Genomic DNA, 27,396 nt, shown 5'->3' on the forward strand with positions numbered 1-27,396 from the left:
ATCAGAATGTTGATTTTCATTTTATCAAATTTGAAAAAAAAACAAAAAAAAACGATACCTAAGGGACCATTGGATGGATAAGCAAATTTTTGATAATAAAATGAAAATTGTTAACCAAATCTATCAAGAGATGTCGCAATTCAACAACAAAAAAAATTATATAATTGAATCCGGTATACTGCTACAACAGTTCATTTCGTATAAAATCTCAAAGCGAAGAGAAAATGGCGAACAATTCTCATTTTCTCATTTTGTTTTTGGTCCGATTCATTCTACTTTCGATACCACTACGAGGAAATTATCGTCTGTATCCAAATAAGATCTACTTCTTTGCAAGTGCATGTCTGCATGGAACGATTTGGAAGTTAGTCGAAGAGCAACACTGATTGTGTTTAGTACTCCAATGATCCAGCTTGCCGCTAATTTCGAATTTCGATTTCTTTTTTTTTTCAAAATCACCATTCATTCCTTCTGTTCAAGTCAATAAAATGAAATTGAATTGAAAATTCATCCAAATTCTATAATTATTGTTTCTGGTGTATTCTCAATCATCATTGTGTCCATCTTTCTTAGGTCTTTATCACACATATTTGATGCGTGCTAAATTAGAAAAGTTTTCGTGTTTGATGTTGATGTTTATTTCATAATTTGTTGTCATTGTTTGCATCCATATTCAATTCAAATGATGGGATGGTATTCATCCATCAAATAATGATTATGATGGTATTCGATTCGGTTAATTGAGTGAGGTGTTTATGTTTTTTTTTGTGTAAATAAATGTGTTGTGTGTTTGTGTGTATCGGTTGATTCGATGATTTACATAAATAATCTTTTTTGATTCTTCACCACAATCTTCCATTCTGTTTTTTTTAATTCGTATCAATTACATGGTTGTCATGATTCAAATCGAATTATTTCATTGTATTTTTTCTGAATGTAAATGTTTAGATTGACAATTTTTTCTTGAATATTTCCGTTTTTGAATTTTTCTTTTTCGATTTCATCCAAATACCAAAAATCATCATAATGACTGTTGAGATTGTTTCGAATAATATCGACAATGTACATAAGCCTATTGAATCTGATGAAACGTGCTCATTGCTTCATAGAGCCAAATCATCAACGACAACATCAAATATCCATCCAAATCAGCTATCATCAAATAAATTGGCCATCCATGGCGAGGTGACATGTGATTCATCATTTGATTCATACAATAAGACAACGGCAACTAAATATTCACCATCTCAACAAAATCTATTATTGTCATTTTCGCCATCATTCAATCCCATGTTGACAACTGGGCGTTCATCATTTGATCCAATCACTACAATCAAAAGTATCATCATGATGAAATTATCATCAACCACAACTAGTTCATCATCATCATCTTCATCGTCTTCCTCAATCACATCATCATCATCAACAACATTAGCCACACCTCATCATTTAATAGTGTTCCATAAAAATGTCATTATTCGTAAATCTATTCTAGCTCAAAAAAATGCCAAAATGCCCAAATCAACGATAACATTATCGATTTTATTGGTATTGTTAACATTGCTCACAAACATCATACAGTCATCATCAGCCAGACAAGGTATGTATTTTTTCAAAATTCTTCAAGTTTTATTTGATCTTGGTGTTAAGTGAAAAAAATATAAAATTTCCGTTTTAGTTGAAATCGTTTCATTGAAAAAAAATAAGCTTAAATGATTGTGGTCATACATCCTTCTGTCAATTGTCCATTTTTATTTATATTATTTTTGTTCAATTTTCTTTTCTCACATACACATTCTGAAGATTGTCAGTTTATATTAAACACACATATGGACATCAGTTTGTTTCCTATGTTTTTGTTTTGTGTGTTTCTGGATTCGGTCAATGACAAGATAACATAACGACAAAACCAATAAGTGGTTTGTTTTTTTTTTTGTTGTTGTATGTATATTGTAGATCATCATCCAACACCCGAAACAGACATCTGAAACATGCCAAACATTGCCAAACATTTTTTTTTGTTGGACATAGACATGACCATTTCACATACATTCGTATTATATTCATTGTATAATTGTTAATACCATTATGGTTTCGTTATATTTTTTTTCGGTGGTTTTTTTCAGATCATGTTGTCATCATTGATCGTATAGTCATCATGATCATCATCATCATCATCAGTGTTGTCAGAATGTATATGATGTTTGCTATAACCGTTATAATAATAATCATCATTTGTTATAAATAAATCATTCAAATCACATTTTCATTTTCACAAATTCATTTTCTATTTTTTTCTCTAGATTTCCTTAATAATTTTTTTTCATCTTCATATTGTATATTTTGTCTTGAAATGTAAAGATTGTTGTATTTGATATGTGTCACACACTTCTGTGTAAAGAATAGAATTGAAGAACGAAAAAAAACTTATGAAGAAGTGAATTAATTAAATCCATATGAACGACAACAACAACAATATGAAAAAGTCTGTTATGAAAACGAAATGAAATGATTCGTTAGTGATACATATTCTTCTTATTTCCATTATTATTACAAGTTTGATATATTGAGATACAATAATAATGATGATTGCAATGATACAATCACTGTTATTTTTTTCCTCTTGAAATGCAAAACTCTTTTAAATAGATGACAATTGTCACTTTTATAAAGATTGCGATGTTTTTTTTTGATGAGAATCTAAGTTTTTATCATTAAAAAATATATATAATTAATGTTTTGTTTATGTACCGCCATTTTTAGATCATAATATTTTATTAATGAAAGATATGAAAGAAATGAAAATGATGAAATCAAAATTTTTTTTCTTTTGATGATTATGATGAGGACTTTTGGAATTTTTTTTTATTTGTTTGGTTGTTGTATTTTTTGATGATAATTTTTTTGTTGTAATGTTTGTTTTGACAATCTTGACGACGACAATGATGACAACTACACATTGCTTGATGATACTATGATATGGCTTGAGAAGGATTGTCATCGACTGATTGTCGGATTGTTTTTCTCTTCGTTATTGTTGTTGTTGTAAAAACAAAACTGAAAATTCTCTTATCATTTCTCATCATCAATCGTAAGAGAGGACAGAATGAAAATGATATTTCATTTTATTAGTCATACATAACGTAGAATATGATGGGAGAATTCGCTCTTTTTTTCCATTTGGAGTCATAATTAAAATTGTAACATTGGCATTCATCATCAAATATACTTGCTTTTTTCCACTGATTATTTCATTGAATAAAAACTTTGTTGTTCGGAGAGACCTAAGGTCATTCGATAAGGATTGCTTGGTTTTCTTTTTTAAAAATCATTTTTCATGAACGATCAAGTTCATCATTGGTATGTGTGTGTGTTTGTGTATTCTTTACTGACAAAATAAATACTATGATGATGTTTAGTAATGAATGAATGATATCAGAAGAATGGGATGTTATTGTCTTTTAGATATGTGTGTGTTGTCCAAAATCTGCTAACGACAATGATGATGATGGCCATTTTTCGACTCATTGAACCGTTGAGCCGTGATCCATCTTCAACATAAAACAACAACTAAAAACATACAAATACAACGAATGTATGGAATGAAATGATTTTCTTTTCTTTCATTCATTTTTTTAGTTGATTATTTCTCAAGCTGTTCTTGTATTTTTTTCTAGTCACTTTTTTTCTATCTATCCATTCGACTGTAATAAGATGAATGATCGGTTCATTGGTTGATGAACTAGTTGGCCATGTTTTATTTTCATATTCTTGTTGTTGTTTGTCAAATGTTGGCGTCATGTAAATGGGTTTTTTCCAAAAGATTCTCTTGTCACCAATTTCAATTTGACATTATCCAAAAAGTATTTGATTATTTGATTTTGATGATGATGTAAATGGTTTGCATTTGAATATAGACCATTTATACAAGAAAAAAAAATCAATCGGCTATAATATTTGACGGTTATATGCATATGAATTTTTTGTTCGCCCATTGTAGGATGCATTACCATTAGATTTTTTTGTTTGACGAAAATGGAATTTTTACTTTAAAATGAATAGTATAAATTTTCAGAAAGAATGAAAAAACAAACAAACAAACCTGTCATGTATGTGTTCTTTTTGTTATGGTTGTTGTTCCTATTGTGAATATCTATTCTATCTTGTTTGTAGTCAATTATTAGTAGACTAGTAATTTGCCCCTTGTCTTGTTCATTTTTTTTTCTCAATTTCATATTCCATTTCATATGGTGATGTATAATGTAATGTAGAATCAAGAAAAAAAATGAACCACTCATTGTTGTTGATCACAATGAATTGAATTTTTTTTTGAATTGAAATCAACTGTATAACGATAGAATGTATAGATCATCATCATCATTGTCGATCATGATCATAATGGTAAATAATTGGACAGTGGTGGTAGTAGTTTCAAATTGCAATCACCAGATTGTTTTTTTTCAGTCAGATTGACCGACAAGGTGTCCTCTTTCCTTCCATTCATTCATTCATTCATTCATTCACATGGCCACTAACAAGACATGTCGAAATTTTTTTACATTACATTTTGGTCTCGTAGGTTCGGCTGGGTCTTTCATTATAACAATTTCTTTTCCAAAACATATCATAGGGGTTTCTGGTTGAACCATTCAAAACTTGTTCATTGCTCTTACTCTCTTTCTATCATTCTCATTGAATCATTAGAGCCTGTCATTTTTTATAATGCTGCTGCTATATCTAGTCTAGATCTAGTTTTTTTTTGTAACTAATTTTTTTGGAGAAAAACTGAAATCCAAAACAACAACAAGTTTTGCATTCATTCATTCAATGAAGACTGTGAAAGCAAAATCGAAAGACCAATGAACACGTTTCAATACAATTTTTTTTTGCAAAACTAAAATAATTTGGTCGATCGAATGAATTATGATGGCTACAACATGTTGATTTGACCGGTTGAAAAAAAAACGAAAGAAAGAAAGAAAAAACCACCGAAACACCGAGAATTGAATTACATACACCAAATAACCTTTAGTTTGTTTTTCAATAACAAGGTGTATTCTACATAGTTTTCTGTATACACACATCATTCGACGATCCTTTTCTTTCTATCTATTTCTGTTAGCAGTTTTTGTAAACTATTTATTTTTCTGGTTGTTGTTGTTTCATCTTACAATTGTCCAAAATTGGTACCAATTTTATTATTTACGTTTACCATTGAGGGTAAATATATATCATAACTTTAATTACACCTCGTTTAAAATTCGAAACCATTTGCCTTCACCACCACCATTATATTGGTTAACGAGGAAATTTTTTCTTGTTTTTTTTTGGAAAAAAATGACCAGAAAAAAGAAAAAGAAAAGCAGACGACGTCCGGTCGACGTTTTTCTGGCTGGTTGTCATCATAATCGTTTATTTTAATGTCTAGGTTTTGTTCAAAAAAATGACGTTCAAAAATGAAAATATTTGTTTTAGCTTAAATTCTTTTTTCTCTTCTTATGATTTTTTCATTCCCTGTTAATTTCAATTTCGTGAAACATTCGTTTATTCATTGCTACCACTTTTTATGACTAACCAAATGAATGAATGAATAGATTGTTCGTTTTGACGAGCCTTGAATAATTGATTAAATGAAAGAATTTAACGTGACAATGATTATTATATTGACTAACTTATTTTTTTGTTCCTAAAGACGTCATTTTCATTTTCATCAATGATAATCATCATTATTTGATGAAAAATAAAGACTTTGAATACATAGACACATATATCAATTGTGTGTGTGTGTGTGTTCGTTAAAATGTTTGGCATTTTTAAATGATGGCTAATATCAATTCACGTCAATCACATTTGTTTGTAACTCATAAATACAATTGACGATGTTATTGTCAATTTTTTTTGTTAACTTTAATTTTGAAAATAACATCTGAGACATGTTCTTGTATTTGTGTTTGTTTATATATTAGATGTTTGTCGAATCATCGATCCAATGTGAATGTTTTTTCATGAGTTCATGAAGGAATATAACCTCAAGAATAAACTATTTGGCTGAATGAATCCTGTATCTAAAATGGCTTTAGATGGATTTTCTTTTCTTTCTGTTGTTGTTTTTTTTATCGGAACAATTGTCAGTGGCAATTTTTCATGTGTCGACAATAGCTGAATTCATTTTGATGATCATTGTTGTTGTTGTTTTTTTTTGTGTATGTTTTTCGTTCCTAAAACCCGAAAAAAATTGTATTTATTGCTTTTACCAATTCATTTTGGTTCCGTTGTTTTCTCCTGCGTATTAACGTTCCAATTGAGTGATATTTTTTTCTGATGGTGACCAGAAATATATAACGAACCAAAACTAAAGTTTTTTGTGTTCCGAATAGTGAAAATAGAAATTGAAAGAGAAAAAAACCATCAAAGCTTTAATTCGATCTATATATTTTGGACAATTACGATAATCGACTCATCGTCATCGTATTGTTGTAATTGTATCACATAGTTTGAAATGTTTGTTTGTGATGTCCAAATGAAATTTTCGAAACATTTTTTTTAGATTGGTGTTTTCGTTGGTTAGTGTATAAAATCTGATAAGATTTATTTCCAAGAATTAGAATTTCTTTTTCTTCTCGTTAAGACCATTTTTGTTCCGAATAACTTCAAATGCTATAAATGTTTGTATAAAGTGTTTATTTTCTTTGATCACGAATCGTTTTCTTGTTCCTTCTTTTGAAAATAAGTACAAAAAATATTCTTTGAATTCAACACTTTTTTGTTAATCGATTTATGAGTTCATTTAATAAACTAAGAAAAAAATTCTAATGACATGATGCATATGGTTATTATTTTATCTTGGATTTTCTTCTTCCTTTTCTAATAACAAAAAAAATGGTCAGATACATTGTAGATGCTTTTGCTTTTTTTATTTCATATACTTTAATTACTTAATTTGAATAATTTTTTTCGATAATTATATCATAAATCTCTGTTGTTGATGTGAAAGTAAATTTGATTTGATTGAGAACGTGTCTTACTCTTTTTTTTTCTTACCAGGATTTTTTTCTTCTTGGTTTATGATGATATAAATTGGAGTGGCAGTTAGTTTATACATTGAACCGGGTATAATTTCTGATACATAACCATTATGATGATGATGATAGTGATCATTATGGAAACAGGGAGAGACAATCCTTCGTTGCTTATATATTAATAAATTGATATATGCATATTAGATTCATTCAAAACCAATTTTTTTTTCGATCATTTGAATAACGACGATGAAAAAAAATGTTTGTGGTTGGTCATATGATGATGATGATGATTATCTAATCATATCTGCCTAGCCTGTCATGAACTTGTTTGAATGATGATTATGATTGTGAATGATAATGATTTCCCAGCAAAAAAAAACCAAAAAAAAGAATTTTTTTATTATTCACTGATCCAAATATGTTGGTTTTTTCTTTCTCCATTTCGTTAATTGCGATCCATTTCATTTTCAACCCCATATGGTTCAAAATTCAAATTTCATTCTCCATTAAGATGATGATGATGATGATGATGCCTACCAAATGAGATCAAATTTACATATAATGATCAGTTTAATGGTGATGATTGTGAATATTTTTCACATTTTTTTTGTCCTTCAAACACGTGTTTGCTGTGGTTTTTTAAACTATTTGATTTTTTTTTCTTGTATTCTACCCACACAAACACATCATTTCAATAATAAAATATATTCAAGTGAAGCAATAATGTTTTTTTTTCTATGAGATCAAATTGAGAGATACATACATACATACTCGAATTTCCATTTCCGTTTGCAACAAACAGATTGATCCACTTTAATTAAATCTACTATATGTGTGTTGTATAACATTAGTATCAACAAGAAGAAAAAAATTGCTTGATATCATTTGAAATATCAATATCAATTCTATGTTTCAAGTTCCGTTACACGTTTTGATGGAATATAACATTATTACAAAAATGTCCGAATATTATCTATCGAGAATTCATTCGGCCGAAAAAAAATGATATACAATTCATCCATGCTGAACAATCGATGAATCGTAGAATTTTGCAAGCCTTTTTTCTAAAGTATTTTATTTCAAGTTTATATTGCTGATCAATCAGTTATGATTCTACAACAGAAAAAAAGTCAGTCCATTCGATTTGTTCGCAAACTGTATATATTGGACACGATATGTTTTTTCCATTATGTTTTTTTTACCAATTTCTCGACAAGCCATTTGATCGATATGTTTTAACGTTATGGATGGCTGAATAGATTGATTATTATTACGATGATGATGATGAGTTTGAAAAGAAACAGTTCAATTCAGTCACAACAACAACAACTGATTCAGTTTATAAAATCAACCGGTTTTTATTTTCCATTTTTCCGGTAAAAAAAAGATCGTGACATAGTGGAACAACAACAAAAAAAAATTAAAATAATAGAATAAAATTGGTCATTGATAATACCTATCACAGGACCCAAATGATGATGATGATGATGACCAAATAATAAGATTTGTTCGACTATTTAATATGAGAACAATCGATGAAACGAGTTAATTAACTTTCTTTATTTTCATCACAAAAAAAAAATTTCTTCTGGTCATCATTAGATATTGATTATGATTGATCATTTTCAGGTGAAAGGTGAATAATATATACAATACCGAATCAAACACGCAAATAGCGGTATTTTTGTTGTTGTTGTTGTTATTCGCTGTCGGTATTGTATTGATCAATTTTCTTGTTGTTGTTTTGGTTCAAATGCAGGAAACTTACTAAAGCAATTTGATATATTTGATCGAAACAATTCCGATCGAATCAAAATGTTGATGCCTACATTATTTCATTGATGAATTATATGATTTGATCTTTTTTTTCTCCTTATCTATCTTTTACTCTCTTTTCAATTCGTCATGCACAAATGTGCTTGTGAAATAAAATGCGCACTATTTTTTTTTAAATTTGGAAGAAAAAAAATTCAATCATGATCAAAAAAAAAGGATCTCAAAAGATTCGATTTGGTCAGCCTAAAATGTGAACAAAAAAATTTAAACATAAATTCCTACATATAGCCCACATACACACACATTTATGGCAATTTAATTAAGTGATTTTCAAATGTCATCGCTGAATATATTTTCTTTTTTCATATCTTTGATATTTATAATTTAGTTTTGATCATGGTAAAACAAAAAATGCAGTAGTTATCATCATCATCATCATCATTCTGTTAGCCACTGTTTGAAAATGTGTTGGAAAACATTTTTTATTTCCATGGAAATTTTTTTTTTTTGAGAAAAAAAAACGAAAACGAAATTCGTTTTCTCATTTACATATCTGATTTTATTTTCTTACACTCTTGCTTGAAGAAACAAAAAAAAAAATTTATTTAATTTTTTGAATTTTTTGTTTCTAATCAAAGATCCATAGTATCTGGAAAATTTATTGACATTCGTAGGCGTTGTTGTTGTTGTTTGTGTTGTCGTTGCTTACTGACCAAATCCGCTGATTTAGTTTACCATTTTATAATTGTTGTATATATGAATAAATCATTAAATAATCTTCTATTTTTTGGTTGAATGCTTTATATATGATGATTACCGGCGTTTATTCATTTCATTTTGAAAATTTTATCATAAAAAAAATTATTCTCAATCATGATCGAATGATGATGATGATGATGATCATTTACCACATTATCGTGTATAGAGAAGCAATTGCATCAATGTTATTATTATTACTATGATTATCACCACGATGATGATGATGATTGCTAGAAGCAAATTGGTAACCAAAAAAAAGAAATAAAGAAACCTAAATAAACGATAGTGATAGAATTTTTTCTTCAAACTCTCGTATCGATTCCGTATGTAAAGTATCTTCATTCTTCATCATCACCTTATCACCATTTTTTTTATTATGTACGGGTGTGGTGCAGGATTTTCTTTTCCTTCTCTCAATCTCATGGTTTCGCATCATAATTTAAATGTTTTTTTTACTGGCTCGCGTTTTTTTCTTCTGTTTTGTTTTTCATATTCTTTTCATCGTATAATGATACCTTCGAAATAATTTTCGAGGTAGCTCATACACAATCAACATAACCAGAAAATAGTAAAAAAAAATAAATAGTAGACCGTTTGGTGGTAGTATGATGATAATAATGATGATGATAGCAGTGGTGATAGTTGTTATGATGATGATGATGATGGTTCCTAATCGAATCAAATGTTCAGCTAACATTCTAGTAAAGAAAAAGTTTTCTTCGGTTAATATTGCCATCATCATCATCATGCATCTCATTTTGTTTGGTATTTTCTTCTGTTGTTAGCTTATTAATATGCCTAGCCATACTTATCCATTCACCCGAGTGCCAAAAAAAAAAATCTCTTCTCTTCCTTTTCATTTGTTCATTCATTTTTTCCTATGTGTATATTCATTATAAAAGTCGAGGTGCCACACGGTTTCAATTGAAATGATGATTGAAAGAATAATAATTTGCTAAAAGAGACTTACTTAAATAGATTAGCAGCACCAAAGCCAGAGAAAAAAAAACTAAAGAAAGTTCATCATTTGGACCAAATACAAAAAAAAAGATGGATATGCAAAGATATAAAAAAAAGCTATTCACAGGATAGAAATTCATAGTTTGAATTCAAAAACTATACATCACGTATTTGTTATGTTTTTAATGCCATATATATCGATTTACCTTCAATTTGAATATGATTTCTTATTGCTGCCCGATATTATTTCAATTTTCAATTTTTTTTCATTTATAATATCAATATGCCACAAAATATGACATGCTGTGAACATATCTCAAAACGAGAAAAAAAACAAATTGACTTGATTATGATTGCCGCCAAATGAAATCAAGTATAGAAAATAATCATCTATTGTGTTTTGTATATACACCTTCACCTTTATAAGGTTTTTTTCTTGATTTTTTTATTAGTCAGGGGAGACAAGGTTCAACGAGCGCATCCATATTTTGTTTTTCTTGTTGATCACATATGATTGCGTGACCTGACAACGTTGAACAACAACAAGCAAACACCAAAAAAAAACAAAGTAGGATAAGTTTTCAACTAGAATTCGGCTACAAGTCTGGCGACGACGACGAAAGCAGACATCAAATTACTAACACAAGTTGACCTAACCATAATATTACCATTCTATTTTTTTCAATTCTTGTTATGATTATGATGATGCTTGGAAGTAAAAACAACAACAACAACAAAAAAAAACTACTGAAAATATGAAATTTTTACATATTGAATATCGAATATTCATATTCAGGCGGTATTTTTTCTTCCCAAATAAACTATCCTATTAATATTACCCCGAATGATCATCATGATTTTTTTTCATTATTTGTTTGTTTGCATTATTTGTTGTTGTTTTTTTAAGGGAAGTTTTTATCATCAATTTTTTGGTTTGCTCCTTACCTTAGATTTCGAATACATAATACCTAATGGACAACATACAAGACAAAACAAAATCTTGTTTTTTTTTTTGATGATGATGATGATGATGGTAATGGTAAAAATCCTATGTTTACATAGGATCGTATTCACATCACCTCGAATCATCTAAATCATTCATTCACTTACCAATAAACTGGAATTATCATTAGTTTTCCGATCATCATCATCATCATCATCGTCTTTTTTTTGTTTTGTTCAACTTGAATGGTCATTATTTTCTATCAACAACATTTTGTTGTTTTTTCGATCATCTCTTGTATAATATAACCTCTATTACCTGAGTTAGGTCGTATCGTTTTTCTGATCTGGTTGTTGTTTTTTCTTGGTATAGTAAACTAAGATGAGTGAAATGTTACTCATCATTAACTATCACGATTTAAACTTGATAGAATATTTGTCTTTACACAACATTACGCCGTAGACTAATGATTGAAAGAAAATGATGAAAAAGACGAAGACAGCAACAACAAAAAAAAATGAAAAGAGATTCAGATCCTGTTTTATAATTTCTGATGATTTGTTTTCATCCCCTTCACCTTATATTTTGAATCTTTGACTTTTTTTTTGATTTCCAGTTGAAGTTTGATCATACATATGAAAAACTATTGTTAATCAATATATTTGATTGTCGTATATTATGTAATAATATAATGGTTTCGAATGAAAAATCATCAACAACAAAAAAAAACTTCGTTTCGGATGAATAGAATTGTTTTGTTCGTAAAATTCAATGTTTTGTAAATAATTTTGTCCTTTTTTCCTTGCTTTTTTCATTCATTCTTTTTTCTCTTTAAAAATTGATTATTACGACTTCTGTAAAATGATTAGTTTTAAAAAAAAGGGATTCCTGTCATTATTTTAATATCATTAAACATCGATATTTAGTGTGTAAAGTCTTTTAGCTGTTTTTCATCCTGATTATATTTTTTTGAAGGGGTCTAACAAATGAAAAATTCGAGGTGCAAATTACCTATTGGATAAGGATAAAATGTGAAGAAAAAAAAATTCAAGCACCTGCTTCGTATAATAAAGTGATGATTGATTCTCGATGAGATCATCATAATCATCGTGAAGAAAAAAAGTTTTTTTCTCTCTTTATTTCTCCAGATGTTTGCACTTTCCATTCGATTACTTTACGGAAAAAATGATATATTAAAATGAAATGACAGATGAAAATCAGACGAAAAGGGGAGAATGATGCTCGAAAAGGTAATTTCCTTTTTATCATTACAATTTACCATCATCATAGAGACCTGGTCAATGATGATGATGATGATGATTTTAAATAGTTTTTTGATGGATTGTTTGATTGATTCGCCCATTCGATTGTCTTTGTCCATGTATACTTATTGTCATTGTAATCATGTTGATATTCTTATTACTTTTCAAGTCAAATTCAAGATATGATGACTTTTCTATGATTGTTTACTCCTGTCATCACATAATTACACATCTTTCATCATCATCATCATCATCATCATGAATAATCATTTAAATTTGTTGAATGTCCATCCATTTCTGTTTTATTTTCAATATTTTTTCAATTTCAATTTCATTTTATATCTGTCATTCATATAAATCTCTATAACAATAACAATAATTTCCGTCATATACTTAAACCAAAGTGGAATTATCATTTTATAAATCCTCGAATCAACAACATATACTTTGTCTTCGTTTTTGAGCAAAAAATAATAATAAATTGTTCGAAAGGATTCACCAATGTTTTATATGGAAAAAATGTTAGTATCATTTCGTAATATATATTAGCTTTCCTTTGGGTGTCATACACTTTCACTACATTATATACAAACATTCACCAAAAACATGATACTTATGATTTAATGTTCCCAAAAGCTTTTCGACAATGTTTATCCATATCACACACACACATATATTTGTTGGCCTACATATTTTCAAATCCAAAAAACTATGTTTTCGGTAATGTTAAACCAACCAAAATAAAGTGACTGACCAAATAGGAAAAAAAATGTTATAAAAACCCAAACCAGAAAAACAGCAACAACAACGAAAATAACATTACACCAATATATAATTCCTTGACATAGCTAGCACCAAAAAAAAGTCATAATAATAATAATAACCAACTTATAAATTTGAGATTTAATGGTCCACAGAACGAGAGAAGCGAATAATTTGTAACTGTCATCATTCACTGTAAATGTTAATATTGCTAAACTTCTGTTTGTTTATTTTTTGGTCAGATACTTGATTTCATTTTGTCTGGAACATTTGAAATAAAGATTTGATGATCATACGTTTGCAATACGTTTTCCACCAAATGAATGTTCACCAAAAATGAATGTTTATAGATATAATGCAACAACAACAGCATTACTAATACTAGTTGAGTATTGACATTGTATATTTTGCAATCTCAAATGATAAATACTGATGAAATTCATATGTTTAAATACTGAATATTATATACTTGATGATTGGCTATGCATATCCGAAACAATGAAAATCAAAAACAAGAAAACAAAAATTTGGTTCCGATATTTAGTATTAGAGAATGCTTGAAACAAAATAGGAATCACAGATCGGTGATCAAGATGGATCACTTTAGATTTCCTGAAATTTTTTTTCTGCCAAATCAGCAACCATTACAAAATTCGCAAATCAATGCAATCTTTTTCTCTATTTCACTCTTCAAAGCATCTGTTTCATGTATACAAGTTTTTTGTTTATTTTTCATGTTTTTTCAATATTTGTTGAATGGTTGGAAAAAAATTCTTCGTCAGATTTTTTATTTTATTTTGTTGCCCCAAGATGAAAAATTGCCTTTTTTTACCACTTTAATCTTTGTCCAACAATGTTGTTGTTTTCTACTTTGTTAACTAAATGAATGAATAATTTTATTCAACAAACAATCTTTATTTGAATTCGTGTGTTTTGCTGTTATCATCATCATCATCATCATAATCATTTGTTAGGCAAATTCGGTCAACAAACAGAAAACTTTTTTTCCGTTCCATACAAATTTTGTTTTTCATTTTATTAGTTGAACAACAAAAAAAAAGTTGAACATCAATTTTTACTTTCATTGATGATATATTCTTGTTTTCCTGTTCTATGTTTTTTTTATTTATTTTCAAATGTTTTGGCTCGCTAATTTAATTCATTAAATTGAGAATAGATAACAGAAAGAATAAAAGGGGAAACTACAATTCAAGAATGCCTATTGTAAACTATAAATTCAATTGAAAAATTAAACAGCAAAAAAATCAAGGGCTGTATTGTATTTCAACATTGAATCAGTTCATTGTTTTATATGTTCTCGACCTCTATTTCATCATCATTTTGATGATTGTTGTTGTCATTGTTGCGTGTGTATCTGAGTGTCATCATTCGGTTACGAATCAATTGATTTGAATTGCATACCACTCGATTCTTTGTTCTCTCTCAAATATTCCATTTTGTTTCTGATTGAATTTCATTGATTCGCATCACTTGCCATTTCTACCTGTGGAAATGAAATAAAAAAATCACACACACACGGTACTCGATTACATTGTGTGTGTGTGTGTGTGATTGGATTGTAATGAATGAAATTTTTCACTTGTTTTTCCGCCAAGTTAAATTTTAAATTTGTTTCCAGGCGAATCATTCACCATATACAATGACATTGTCTTTTTTTTTGTTCGTTTGTATAAGCCAAATGAAGTCCAATGAATTGTCTCAGATATTATCTTTGTAATTTAACATCATCATCAACGCAAACCAAAAAACTAATTATTCTCTCATAAGATGGAAAAAATTTTTTAACCATACAAAACAATACAATCATCATGATGATTATGTTGATGATGATTCGGGTTAAATTTGTCCGAAAAAAATCCGAGAGCCTATAGCACGAACACTGTCAATTATTTACGATGATATGATGAGACTAGAATCTCAAATGTAACTTGTAAACAAAAAGACTTGTTATTATGTAATCTCGAATAATTTCTCTATGTTTTCTCTACTCTCAATAAAGTTCATCTACATGATTATATTTTTTTCTTGAGCCCGTGTGCGTGTCTCCATAAAGAATACGATCACACAATAGAATGAAATACAATAATAATAATAATAAATCTGTGACCATCACCTCATCAAACATCATTGTTATTATCATTAATGATGATGAGTCTAAAGATGATGATGGTCAACCTATTGTTTATTTGTTTGTTTGTTTGTTCGTTCATTTGTCCATTGCCATCATCAAATTGTCCATGTTATTTGTCGTTATCATCATCACGCCTGTATGTATTTATTGATGGCAACTTTTGACACTCATCATCAGTTAACTGTGTGTGTATAATGTGGGACCGGCCCATCATTTGGTCTTATACACTTTTTTTAACTATCAGGGATTTCATATATATTTGAGCAGGGACCATATTACAATTTTTTTCCAATTAATTGAACGAACTTGCTCTTTTTTTTCCTCCTTGTTCAAGTGTTCAATCGTCCATTCAAGAGCCATCATACAAACAAAACAAAAATCTTATTATTCATCGATTTTGTTGTTGTTGTTATTCTCATTTGTCGGATGGATGAATGTGGATTGATGATAATCCTACTCATCACATTTGTTGAAAATAATAATTATCAACATATTGGGGATTGTATTTTTCATTTAAAAACAACAACAAAATGAACAATCATAATAATGTGTGTGTGTGTGTGTGGCGGGGGATATACTTAAGATTTTTCATTTATTTGATTTTTATCCAGCTACATTCATTTTGACAACTTGAATCTGAAGAATGATTATGGTGACAAAAATATTAAAGAAATGTTTTTTTTGATTTAAGAATGAATGATTATGATGAGGATGCGGACGATTGGATAGATTTATCCATTTTTAAATCTATCTTTCTTGTTTATCAGTTTTTCTATTAAAACTAGACATTGACCAATGATTGTTGTCTTATTCCATATCTATGTATTTACTTTTTTTGAAAAATTACCTCACCAAAAAAAAAAAATATCAATCAACAAAGCGTGCACTAATTAACGAATGAAGACCGAATAATGAATGAAATGGATTGAAGGGATAACACTAAGCTGCATGAACAACATACCATGTCAATGGCAGCTGATGAAAATTGGAAAAAAAACAAAAATTCAGTATGAATTGATTATTTAGACTGTGAAATGAAAAAAAAAGAAATAATAAGCAAAATAAGAGTGGTCAATTCAATGTTACGCTCTAATTTTTCACCTTCAAATCTCAAAAATCAAGGTATATTATCAATGGCAATGGTATTTGACCATGTATTGATATGTATGAGATAACCAGATATAATAATAATAATAATAAATGAAGAGCAAGATGGCAAGAAAGAAAAAAAAACAAGATGATGATAGTGGTGATGAGTTGTTATGATGATGATGATGATGAAGTGGAGAAAATCTTACAGATAAAAAATGGAGAGAGAAAAAAAAATTTAATTAAATAAACGTTGAATATATCTATTCAGATAGATAAGGTAGAGCATAGATAGGTCGGTTGGTAGGTCGGATGATGGTCAAATGATGTTAATTCTGTGTTACTTGCTATTTCGGCTACAGTTTTTATTTTTTATTTTAATTGTGGCTCTTTAATTATATTACTGATCAAGATGAAGATGAAGTTGATGATGATGAATCCGGATCAAGATTCACCTTAGTGATTAGGTTTTAGGAAAGAAGACAGCAACAACTGAAAAACAAAAGAATTATCTTGATTTTGTTTTGCTTGTCTTGGCTATACGAATTATAATAATACGAATAATAAAACAAACATCACCTAGACACGAATTTTGTTGATGATTATGATGATGAGCTGCCAACAACAACAACAGCATCAAAAGCCAATATGGCACTTGATCTCTCTCTGGTCAACAACAACAACAAGATCGTGTAAATATCCTTTGTCTTTTATTTCTGTTGCTGTTGTTGATCTTTCCATTTTTCGAAAAGATTCTTGATTACTGATAAGACACGGCCATAGTTGTTCATCTTTTTTTCCTATTTCTTAGCTTTTTTTGTTAGTTCATTCATTCGACAATAACAACAACAACAAAAACGAAGGAAAATTTTGCCGATCCAATATTCGGTTTAACGTAGACTGTATATTTGCGTGAGTGAGTGTATTTGATGATCATCGCCTGAATGATGGCCTATGATTTATGGCAGAATATTTGGTTCCATCATCATCATTTGTATCCTATCCAGTTGTTTGTCTTCATTGATGCATAGAAAATTTGTGCCAATCTATTTTTCACTTTATGTTATGTACGTGCTAGCCATTGGCCATGGCTTCTTATCAATATATTATCAGAAAAGCCAAAGGTCATAATCGCCACTAGCATCCATGAAGAATCAATGATGATGATAAGGATGAGAAAAAGGTCAACTCATGACTAGCATATAATAAACTGAATTGGCAATGAATTTTGTTGTTTAGGTAGTAGTGGTTAGTTTTCTTTTTTGATCATGGTTAGTATTCCATCTAATCTATTATCCATCGAAGATGGATTGATGGTGAAGAAAGATGAGAAATGATGATGATGAGAAACATGATCTTATTTGAGTCAGATTACTTTACTCTTCTTATAATCATTATCATCATCAAGTAAGATTGATGGATCCCATGTTTGTTTGATAGTAATAGTGACCAATGAATGATCACACCTGATCATCATCATCATTGATCTGTACCAAACGACAAACATACTATTATTTATCTGTATATATATGGTGAGCGTGTTTACTTTCAAAAATATTCGTGTGTCCACTTTATCCGGATTTAATTCGTAATAACAAGCTATATGATACATATAAAATCATTCCCATATCAATGGTAAATCAATTCAAAAACTAAAACAAAATCTAGTTCAATGCACTGTTTATTTTTACGAAATAAACTTCGTAAAAAAAAGCTGAGCAACAACAAAAAATCGCAAGAATCACAGAATTTCATTTCATTTTGATTGTCAGAACCCTATTCAGATATTATTTAATTTAATATAGACAAATTTTTATGTTTGTTTTTTGTTTTTATTTTCATGAAAAAAATGATGAATCAAATAAAATTATTTGAATAATAAAAAAAAATTCATGTTGAGAAATCTTTTTGTTGTTGTTGTTTTGAATCGCATCTTTTTTTATGTGATGAATACCATGCTGAATTCGCAAGTCAAAACATCTCTACTACAAAACTTTAAAAGACAAACGGCCTTTATTTGTTTTTGCCCAAGGGCTACTGGTAGGTGGTATCATCAATACATAAGTATCATACATCCATCCATACGCAAACAATACAGCAAACATAAAATATTCAGATAAAATTGACATCTAATTCTCAATTGCATCATCATCATTATTTCAAATTTTTTTTTGTTCAAAATTTTTGATCAAATTGATGACAATAGGAATATTCAATAAGTGTATTTTCATTCATTTGTACTCTGAAAATATGAAAATGATTTGAATGTCAAATCATGAAATTTTGTCAATTTCAAATTCGTAACGATCCATAAAGATTGTATGTTGAATTGCTTCAAGGTCTTTGTTTAAGCCATATAGCTCATATTTTTTGTCAGTTTATCTTTTGTTTGTTTGTTGTCGTAAGGAATTCTTATTACTAAATTTTAGCTAAAATTTCATTATTGATTATCAAAGTTGAAAACCTGCAAACACTTGTGATTAGAAATAAAAAAAAACGCCACACACATATTTCCAAACATCATTCCATGATTAATGTTGCATCACATAGCAATGGCAGATTAAAAAAAACAGAAAAAAGATCCATCCATCGTCGTACACGGAAAAAAAGCGATTTAGAGTTCAACGAAAAAAAATGAAAAGAAAATTTCTTCAAGTTTACTTCTTGTTGGTGACAACTCTCTCGAACATTTTAGAAATGTATGATCGGTCGTTTCAGTAAGAACGACAACAACAACAGCAAAAAATATCTGAAATAATTTCCAAGATCTGTATCTTCAGAAGTCGATAGAAAAAAAAGGTTCATTAATCAATGACTTATTGTTGTCGTTGTCCCTAGAATGAAAAAAATATTAAGCTGTAGTATTGTTTGATGACGATCGTTTTCTTTCCCCACCCCCAAACGATCCGTTATTTTTTATTTTTTTAAAAAACTAAAAATTAATCAAGATTTAAGCCCATCTTGATGTTGATTTGATTTGATGTGCAAATGAAATCGAGTTTTTATATTTTAAAAAATGATTATTTTGTTATATTGAATTTTATAATTAACATAAATTTTGTTCCGTTTATCAATTAGTTCCATGTATCGATTGAATGATCAATAATAAACGATGATAATTTATTCAATTACATGATTGATCAAGAAAGAAGAAATGAAAATTTTTTGGGCACATATTTGTCTTTTTCAACATACAGTTGGCGTGTATTGGATGCTGGATAAATGATGTGTGGAATATTTTCATAAAAATAAATACAACAAATTCTGTTGTCGAATAAATGTTGTATATGTTTCATCATGTTGTATTAATGTTTGTTCATTATGTTTGTACAAATTTTTTCGCAAAAAAAAAGAAAAATAAACCAAACTAGCTACAATATTATTATTATTATTAGCTAATTTGGTCATAATTCTCTCTCTCCTTTCATGATAAAAATTTGTAATAATGAAAAAATCTAACCAAAATGAAACTTGTACATTCTATCATTATTGTAAATGTAATGTGTATATGTGAGTTGCATTTAGAATTTCATCAATATTATGTTTATTTTCACTACATTTCATAATATATCCTGTTGGCTCAATTTTTATATATTTGTGTTTGTCCACATTTAATTTATGGGCTAAATATTTGACCGCTTTTATTATCGATGATGATGATGATGATGATAGTGGTGGATATAGAATTAACCGACAACAACAACAATGATTAGATGTCATATCTATAGCTTGCTACCAATTCATTTGGACAACAATACTCATTCAACCATTTCAAAATCCTGCTACGGTACAAAAACATATATTACATACACATATGAACCTAGTATAGTAAAACAATTTAGACAAACTTACTTGTTTTTTCAAATGAAATGTAATATAAATGTACGGTTTGTATACGTACATAGATATTATTAAGTTTTATATTTTCTCTTTCTCTCTCCAGTTTTTCATTCTTTCCATTAGCCAAACTGAATATATGATCAAATCTTGTTGTTGTTGATGATGATGATGATGCTTTCGGTTGGGTACCAGCTATCGTATCCAAAAGACCGTGAGCACAATTTTCTTGCTGACAAAACAAAAACAAAATTAAAATAAAAATTATGTGATGCTTTCTATAGCTTAAGTAAAGTTTTTTCTTGGTGCTTTACTTGGCGACAAATAATTACTGACCATCCGTATTTCGATTGAATATAATGAACGAATCAATGATATAAACAATAGTGTTTAGTTTTTTTGTTGTTTCGTTGGATACCCTGAACAACCGACGGCAGCTTCAAAAATTCCTTTTTCAAAAAATTGATGGTCATGCCTGGTCGATGTTTGCCTCCCAGACAATTTTCTACTTCATTCATTTCAGTTGTTTGGTTGTTTGGTTGGTTGGCTGCTCGTGTACTCGTGGATTCGTAACAAATAATCGAATCAGAAAATATTCGTTCTCATTTTTTGTTTTCTAAAAGAAGAAAAAAAATTGTTTGTTTCATTATATCACATTTCGTATAGATCATCAGAATATTTTTATCAGACAAACATCAACGAATGACAAACAAGAAACACTTGGAGTTTGTAATAATAATGAAAAATTCAACTTTATTCGATCGTTTCAACATATACAGAACGAAAGAAATACGAAGGAAGAGAGACAATAACAACAACAACAACAACAATGAAGTGATGAAAAATTCTTTCGATTTTGTTTTTGATCATGAACTTACGACATGAATCTAGTCGAAAAAATGACATGGTTCATTTTATACGAATAAAAAAAATTAATTTTCTTTTCTCTGTTCAACCAAAAACAAAATATAAAAAAAACAAAAATAGGAAACGAAAAACAACTGAAAACTGATGGATAAACATTCCAATGTATCCAATTTATTTATTTTTCATTTTCAATTTTGACAATCTTCAAGTGTTGAGTGAATTTTGAATTTTTTTCTCATTTCTAATCATTGATACTTATTTACATTTGATGATTATTGGAATATAATTGAAATGTTATGGATAAATAAAAAAAAATTATAAACAAAATTTAATCTGTCCAATTCTCATTCCTGTTGTGTTAAATGTTAATTGACATTTATCATTCACCGGATTTTAACTGTCATTGTTTATGTGCCATTTTGTATCTTTATTCTAAAAATAATAATAATAATAATAATAATAATCTACAATAGGATGACAAGGTCGATGAGGTTGACCATCATCATCACATTCTCTCATTCAATGGTATTTTTCTCTTTCTCTTGTTCATTCTGAATTCAATTCATCTTATTCACAGCTAATTTTTTTACTTCTATTAATAATGGCAAGAAAAAAAATGAAGAAAATTTTCGGCTTATTTCTTCATCATATAAATGAAATAATTTCGCGGTCCAATTATGAAAAGATTAAGTTTTTTTTTGCAATTCCCCTAACCCATTGTTGTTCATCATCGATTGTGTTTTGTGTGTGTGTGAATGAGATTTTCTTATTCATTTTTCTTTATGCTCATTTTTTATTATTTCAATTTCACAATGAACAAATGGTAATGAAAAAAAAAAAAATAAAAATAAATGCGGGAAACTTACCAATTTGGCCGGACAAAAGTGGGAAATGATTTTTTTCTCTCTCTCAAATCTATCCTATTGAATGATTGAAATCTAATGTTTCAAATGATTTGCCCAAATTGTGCAAGGTTTTTTTTATAATTTTTTTCCTCATTTATCCAAACGGATGTTTTACCTATTTCATTTTGGTTTTTAATCGAAACAATATTTTTTCATATTTGTTTAAGAAGAAAAGGAAAATTTCGGGCAGCAAAAAAGACAGGTTTCAAATCAGTTCAAATGAACAGTATTTTTTTTATCCAAAAAATTTATAAGGTATAAAAGACTATTGAGACGTTTGACTGCCATTCATTTGGATCGGTGCAATACGTATTGGTGTGTGTGTGCCTGTGATTCATTGATATTGACAGGCCTTTTTTTCTTCATTCATTTTTTTGTGTTTGGAAAACTAAATATTGAATACTATGCGAATTTTTTTTTCTTTTTTGATTTTGATTTTCATTCTTGTTTCATCGTTTAGTTGTTATTGTTGTTGTTATTATGAACAGAAGCAGAAAATTGTCGAGTTGACAAGCTTTCATTGCCAAATGTTGCATTCTTTACTTTCAAAGTGATCAATGCGACAAATCATACACATTTATATATGTGGCATTTTTGACTATAGCCCAAAGTTTACTTTGGTCTCTTATTTGGTTGTTCTTTTTGTAGCCTATTTTATTTTTAGCTTTCAATTTTTCAGGTCTATATTCTTAAACTTTTTTTTTCGTTGTTGTTGTTGTTTTATTTTGTTTTGCATCAAATTGAGTAGTTTATGAGGGTGAAAAATTTAATTTTTTCCATCAAAATGGGCGTAATTTTTTGGTTGTTTAGAGAAATCTATAGAGAATCATGAAAGTTATGATGAAAAAATAAAGAAATTTCTTTTTTTTATCAAAAAAAAAACTTTTATCATCATCATTGCTGCCGTCATCGTTTATTTGTTTGGAACGACAGGCTTTATATGTGTGATGAGTGTGTGTAATAATATTCTTGCGCTTGGTCGGGTTGTCAACCGAACCAAACCAAACCAAGCCGAGTATCAAAAATTAAAAAACCCGGGTCTATATGCAATGACTTTTTTTCAGTTTCTTGCATTCGCAGTTGTTGTTGTTGTTGTCATCCAAAAATGTCTGTCATATTGGTTTATGTAAATTGTTCGTAATTTTTTATTTTTTTTGTTGTTGATATATTGGCAACGTCGGCCACTTGGTTCGCATGAATGACGCAAAATTACTATGTGATTTGTCATATAGAATAAATATGATATGTAACATTCAAGATATGATCATGATTATGATGATTGCAACTTCAAACTTTGATAATGTTGACACTTTTTTTTTGATTATTATTATTGTTGAACAGCCGTCATCATCATCATAATTCTATGCGTGATTCTTATAATTTTGAATTTTTTTTTTCTTTTGAAATTTCCGTTTATTTATTTTTTTGACGAAAATGTGCGGTATTTATAAGCCGATTTTAATTGGATCGTGACAATTTAACTTCAAATGTTTGCGTGTGTTTGTGTGTTTGCGCTTTTGAATGTGAAATTGATATACGTTTTGTTTATTTTGATTTGCTTTTTTTGAATTCAAACCTGATTTTAGATTCAGGGTGGATTAATCAATGTTTTTTTTTGCACAAACACAAAAATGGAATGACACAAATCAAATGAAATTAAGTTATGTTTTATTTGTGATAATGAAAACGTGAAAAAATGCCATTATTATTATGACGATGATGATAACGATAATCATACTTATCATTGTAACTTGTTTAAAATTCAAACTTTTTTTTGGGTCATATTACTGTTGACTTGTCACCTTGAAATTCGGGAGAAAAAATTGTCCTTTTTCATATCTCATTAAAGATGGATGCCAAAAAATATGATCGCAACAATAACAAAAATGTTTTTTCTATGCAATGTTTTATTGTCTTTAACTGGCGACATACTAAAAACAAACAGAAAAAATTACAGGATTTCTGTCAAAGAAAAAAAAATTAGTTGAAAAAAGCAAATACCTGAGAAGTTTGTCAAATACAGGCAAAACAATAAATGAACACGAAAAGAAGGGTCAACAACATCGATGCCATTGCTAACGGGGGAAGGATCAACCTGTCGCAACGACAACAAAACATGCCAAGTCGTTAACCATGATCATTATCATCATCTTCATCGATGATCATTTTTACTCTCGAAATCCTTTGATGATGAATTTTCTCTATGGCATTTATAAAAAAGGCAATACTGAGGTTGACTGTTTTCGTTTTTTTTCCTATTAGCTTGTATAGATTGTAAAGGTTCTCTCATTTCACATTTTCATATCGTTTACAATTGTATTCTGTAATAGGAAATAACCGAAAATTGTAAATGAAATATATCTATAGCGAAAAAATAATAATAATAATATATATACGACGAATCAAGATTGGTTAATTACCATTTTTTTTTCGAAGATGGTTAAAGTTTGTTTTATTTTTTATTTATATTTTTTCATTTCAAATATTCGTTCATCATCATCATCATTCGTTATTTGTTGTCGATCGTCATGAAAAAAACAGCATGATACGACGATATATATGATAAAATAACCAACCGATGTTAAATGTTTGTGAAATAGCCGACATAGTTTGATGCAACAACAGCAGCATTAAAAACAACAACAAAAAAAAAGGAAAAAAGACAAGGAAACGAACAATTTTTGGATAGTTAAATTTTGTTTGTATGCTTATGTTTACCATTCTCTGAAGCACACACACACACACACACTACTTTAGCTATTCTAGATCTAAATATCTTGATTTTTTTTGGAATATCACTTCTCTTATTTTTATTGTTTACTCTTCTCATATTAACACTATTGAGCCAATTTTTTTTTGTTGTCCATTGGAGATTTTTTTCCAGTCGATCATCTTTTGCTATCAATGTCAAGATGTGAACAAGAGAATAGGAAAACAAAAATCAATCCATGTTTGCGTATGTATGTGTGTTTGATTATCATCATATCGGTTTGGTCTTTAGCCAATCTGTGAGAAATGAGAAAAAAAAAGAAAAATTATACCTCATATTATATAGATGCCGATAAAAAAAATAAGACATTGATAATAATGTTTTTGGAGGATTGCCATTAATGAACGAATCAAAATAAAAGAATCAAATAGGATGATTCAGGATTTTATTTTATTTTATTTTTTGGTAGTTCTTTTATTTATCTCTATCTCATTTTTATATTTGTTCATGACGATGAAATTCTTGGCCACCCTTGGTTATTTTTATTGATGTTTGGATCGTTGTTGTGCATCTTTATTTCATCGATCCATAATGGTGATGTTCATTGCTGTTTTTCTTTAATGATAATGATGGACGACGACAACAACAACAACAATAATAATAAACAGAAGCAATTTCGGTTCGCGAAGAAATCTTTAATTGTTATTATTTTTCTTGTGTACACACACACACACGTATCACTTGTAAGATTTTCATACAGGTATTATAAACAGATTTTGTTAGTTAACAAATCTTTCGTTTTTTCCAAAATAATAAGCTTTTTTGTCAAGAATGATTCGTTATGTTTGGCTGAAATGAATCTGATTTGATTGGTTTTTTGTTTGTTTGTTGAATTTGATTGCATTTTATTATTATTATTATTTAATTCATTCTTGGAAATCAGTTTTGATTTATGGTTGTGAATTCTCTCATACTCTATCCTGTAGCTCTATTGGATCCAATCAGTTAATTCGGCATTCAAATATCTTCTTTTTCGACAATGAAAATAAAAATCTTTTTGAGATGATAGACCGAATAATTCGATGTTCATCTCAACGACTTGTCGATTTGTTGAATGATGAACGAAAGAAATTTCTTTTATTCGCACGATTTGCACAGCATGATACATTGCTTGATGCAAGATTTTGAATTTCGCCAATATTTGACTTAAACTCAATCACATCAATAAACTGTTATATTCATTCGATTTAATGATAATCAGGTAAAAGAAAAGTTTAAGCTTAAGTTGAAAGATTTCAAACATCCAAAGAGTCAAAGTTCAGTGAATGAACTTTTTGTTTGTTTGTTTCGTTTTGCTTAGCACAAAAAAGACAAGGTCAATAGATGCTTTGCTTGGTGAACTTTGACATAGGATCGTGATATGTCATTATCATCATTATATGATTTCAAAAATGTTTACTTTTTTTTCTATTTCAAATTATTCATCATCATCAGTCATCACATTCTTTCATTTTTTATTCTCTTGTGTAACAACCAGTGCGAAATTAATTTTTCATTCTATAGAAATTGAATGAAATTATTTATTTCAATTATGATCATCAACATCACTTTTAATAATCATAATAATATCTTGAACATCGATTAGCTACAGTTTGACATCCGGCATACACTTGGGTCATCACAAATGAATGATGATTGATAAATCATCAAATATAGCAATTAACAACCACCAAAAAAAACCAAAATAGCTATTTGTTTATTTAAAATTAGTGGATTGCGGCACATAACACATGTTTTATGGTCATCATTATATTTATTTTTTTGGGAAAAAAAATAAATATAAATTGATTGAACATTTAAAGCAAACGATAATGGTCAATATCTTGTTCATAGATTGTTTTTGTGTTTTTTGGCTCCTACTTGACAAATATCTAATTGCAAAATTATCTTTCAAGATGTTCGGCTTTTTTCGTTGTTGACTACGAATGATGATGATGATTTGGCTAATTACTTGTCTAGTTTTTTTGAAAAATATTTTCTTTCCCCTTATAATTATAATTCAAAGAGTAGAAAAAATAATATTGAAAATAAATGAAAAGAGAAAATGTCTAGGGTACTGTAAATCTTTTTTTTTGCCAAAGATGGGGAAGAAGAACGATAAAATGACCATAAGGATAAAATGGTGATAACGTGTCCGTCATTTTGTCTGCCTCAATGTATGTGGATGTGGATGATAAAACCAAATCATACAATTTATATGTTTCTGTGTGTGTGTATTACGTAAAATTACTTGAACATTTTGTCGGATGATTTCGATGTTCAATGATGATAATATCAATATCTACATTTTCG

General features: G+C 28.7%; 1 protein-coding gene and 2 long non-coding RNA genes across 4 annotated transcripts in view; 1 reads left to right on the forward strand and 2 right to left on the reverse strand.

The window, feature by feature from the left end:
- Positions 1 to 360: 360 nt before the first annotated feature.
- The window catches only part of Eph (Eph receptor tyrosine kinase), a 77,890-nt gene continuing 50,854 nt past the window's right edge, over positions 361 to 27,396 (forward strand). Inside the window, exon 1 of the mRNA XM_075824451.1 lies at positions 361 to 1,600. Within this exon, the coding sequence (XP_075680566.1) occupies positions 1,027 to 1,600 (574 nt within the window). The 5' untranslated portion in view covers positions 361 to 1,026. The remainder of the gene's footprint in view (positions 1,601 to 27,396) is intronic.
- LOC142644889 (uncharacterized) lies at positions 20,135 to 23,764 on the reverse strand. 2 transcript variants are annotated; one of them, XR_012846069.1, is made up of 4 exons: positions 22,296 to 23,764; positions 20,899 to 21,178; positions 20,578 to 20,794; positions 20,135 to 20,507 (listed from the first exon to the last, which is right to left on the reverse strand). It is a non-coding gene; the product is annotated as an uncharacterized LOC142644889 (long non-coding RNA). The 2 variants fall into 2 exon arrangements; XR_012846068.1 differs by having other exon boundaries at positions 20,578 to 21,178.
- On the reverse strand, positions 24,006 to 25,844 carry LOC142644886 (uncharacterized). The gene is made up of 3 exons (XR_012846066.1): positions 24,755 to 25,844; positions 24,336 to 24,695; positions 24,006 to 24,265 (listed from the first exon to the last, which is right to left on the reverse strand). It is a non-coding gene; the product is annotated as an uncharacterized LOC142644886 (long non-coding RNA).

The sequence above is a fragment of the Dermatophagoides pteronyssinus genome, unplaced genomic scaffold, assembly GCF_027571235.1.
Source record: "Dermatophagoides pteronyssinus isolate colony J.1.1.1.1 unplaced genomic scaffold, Derpt_VIB-CSIC_2022.12 sq0001, whole genome shotgun sequence".
Classification (NCBI taxonomy): domain Eukaryota; kingdom Metazoa; phylum Arthropoda; class Arachnida; order Sarcoptiformes; family Pyroglyphidae; genus Dermatophagoides; species Dermatophagoides pteronyssinus.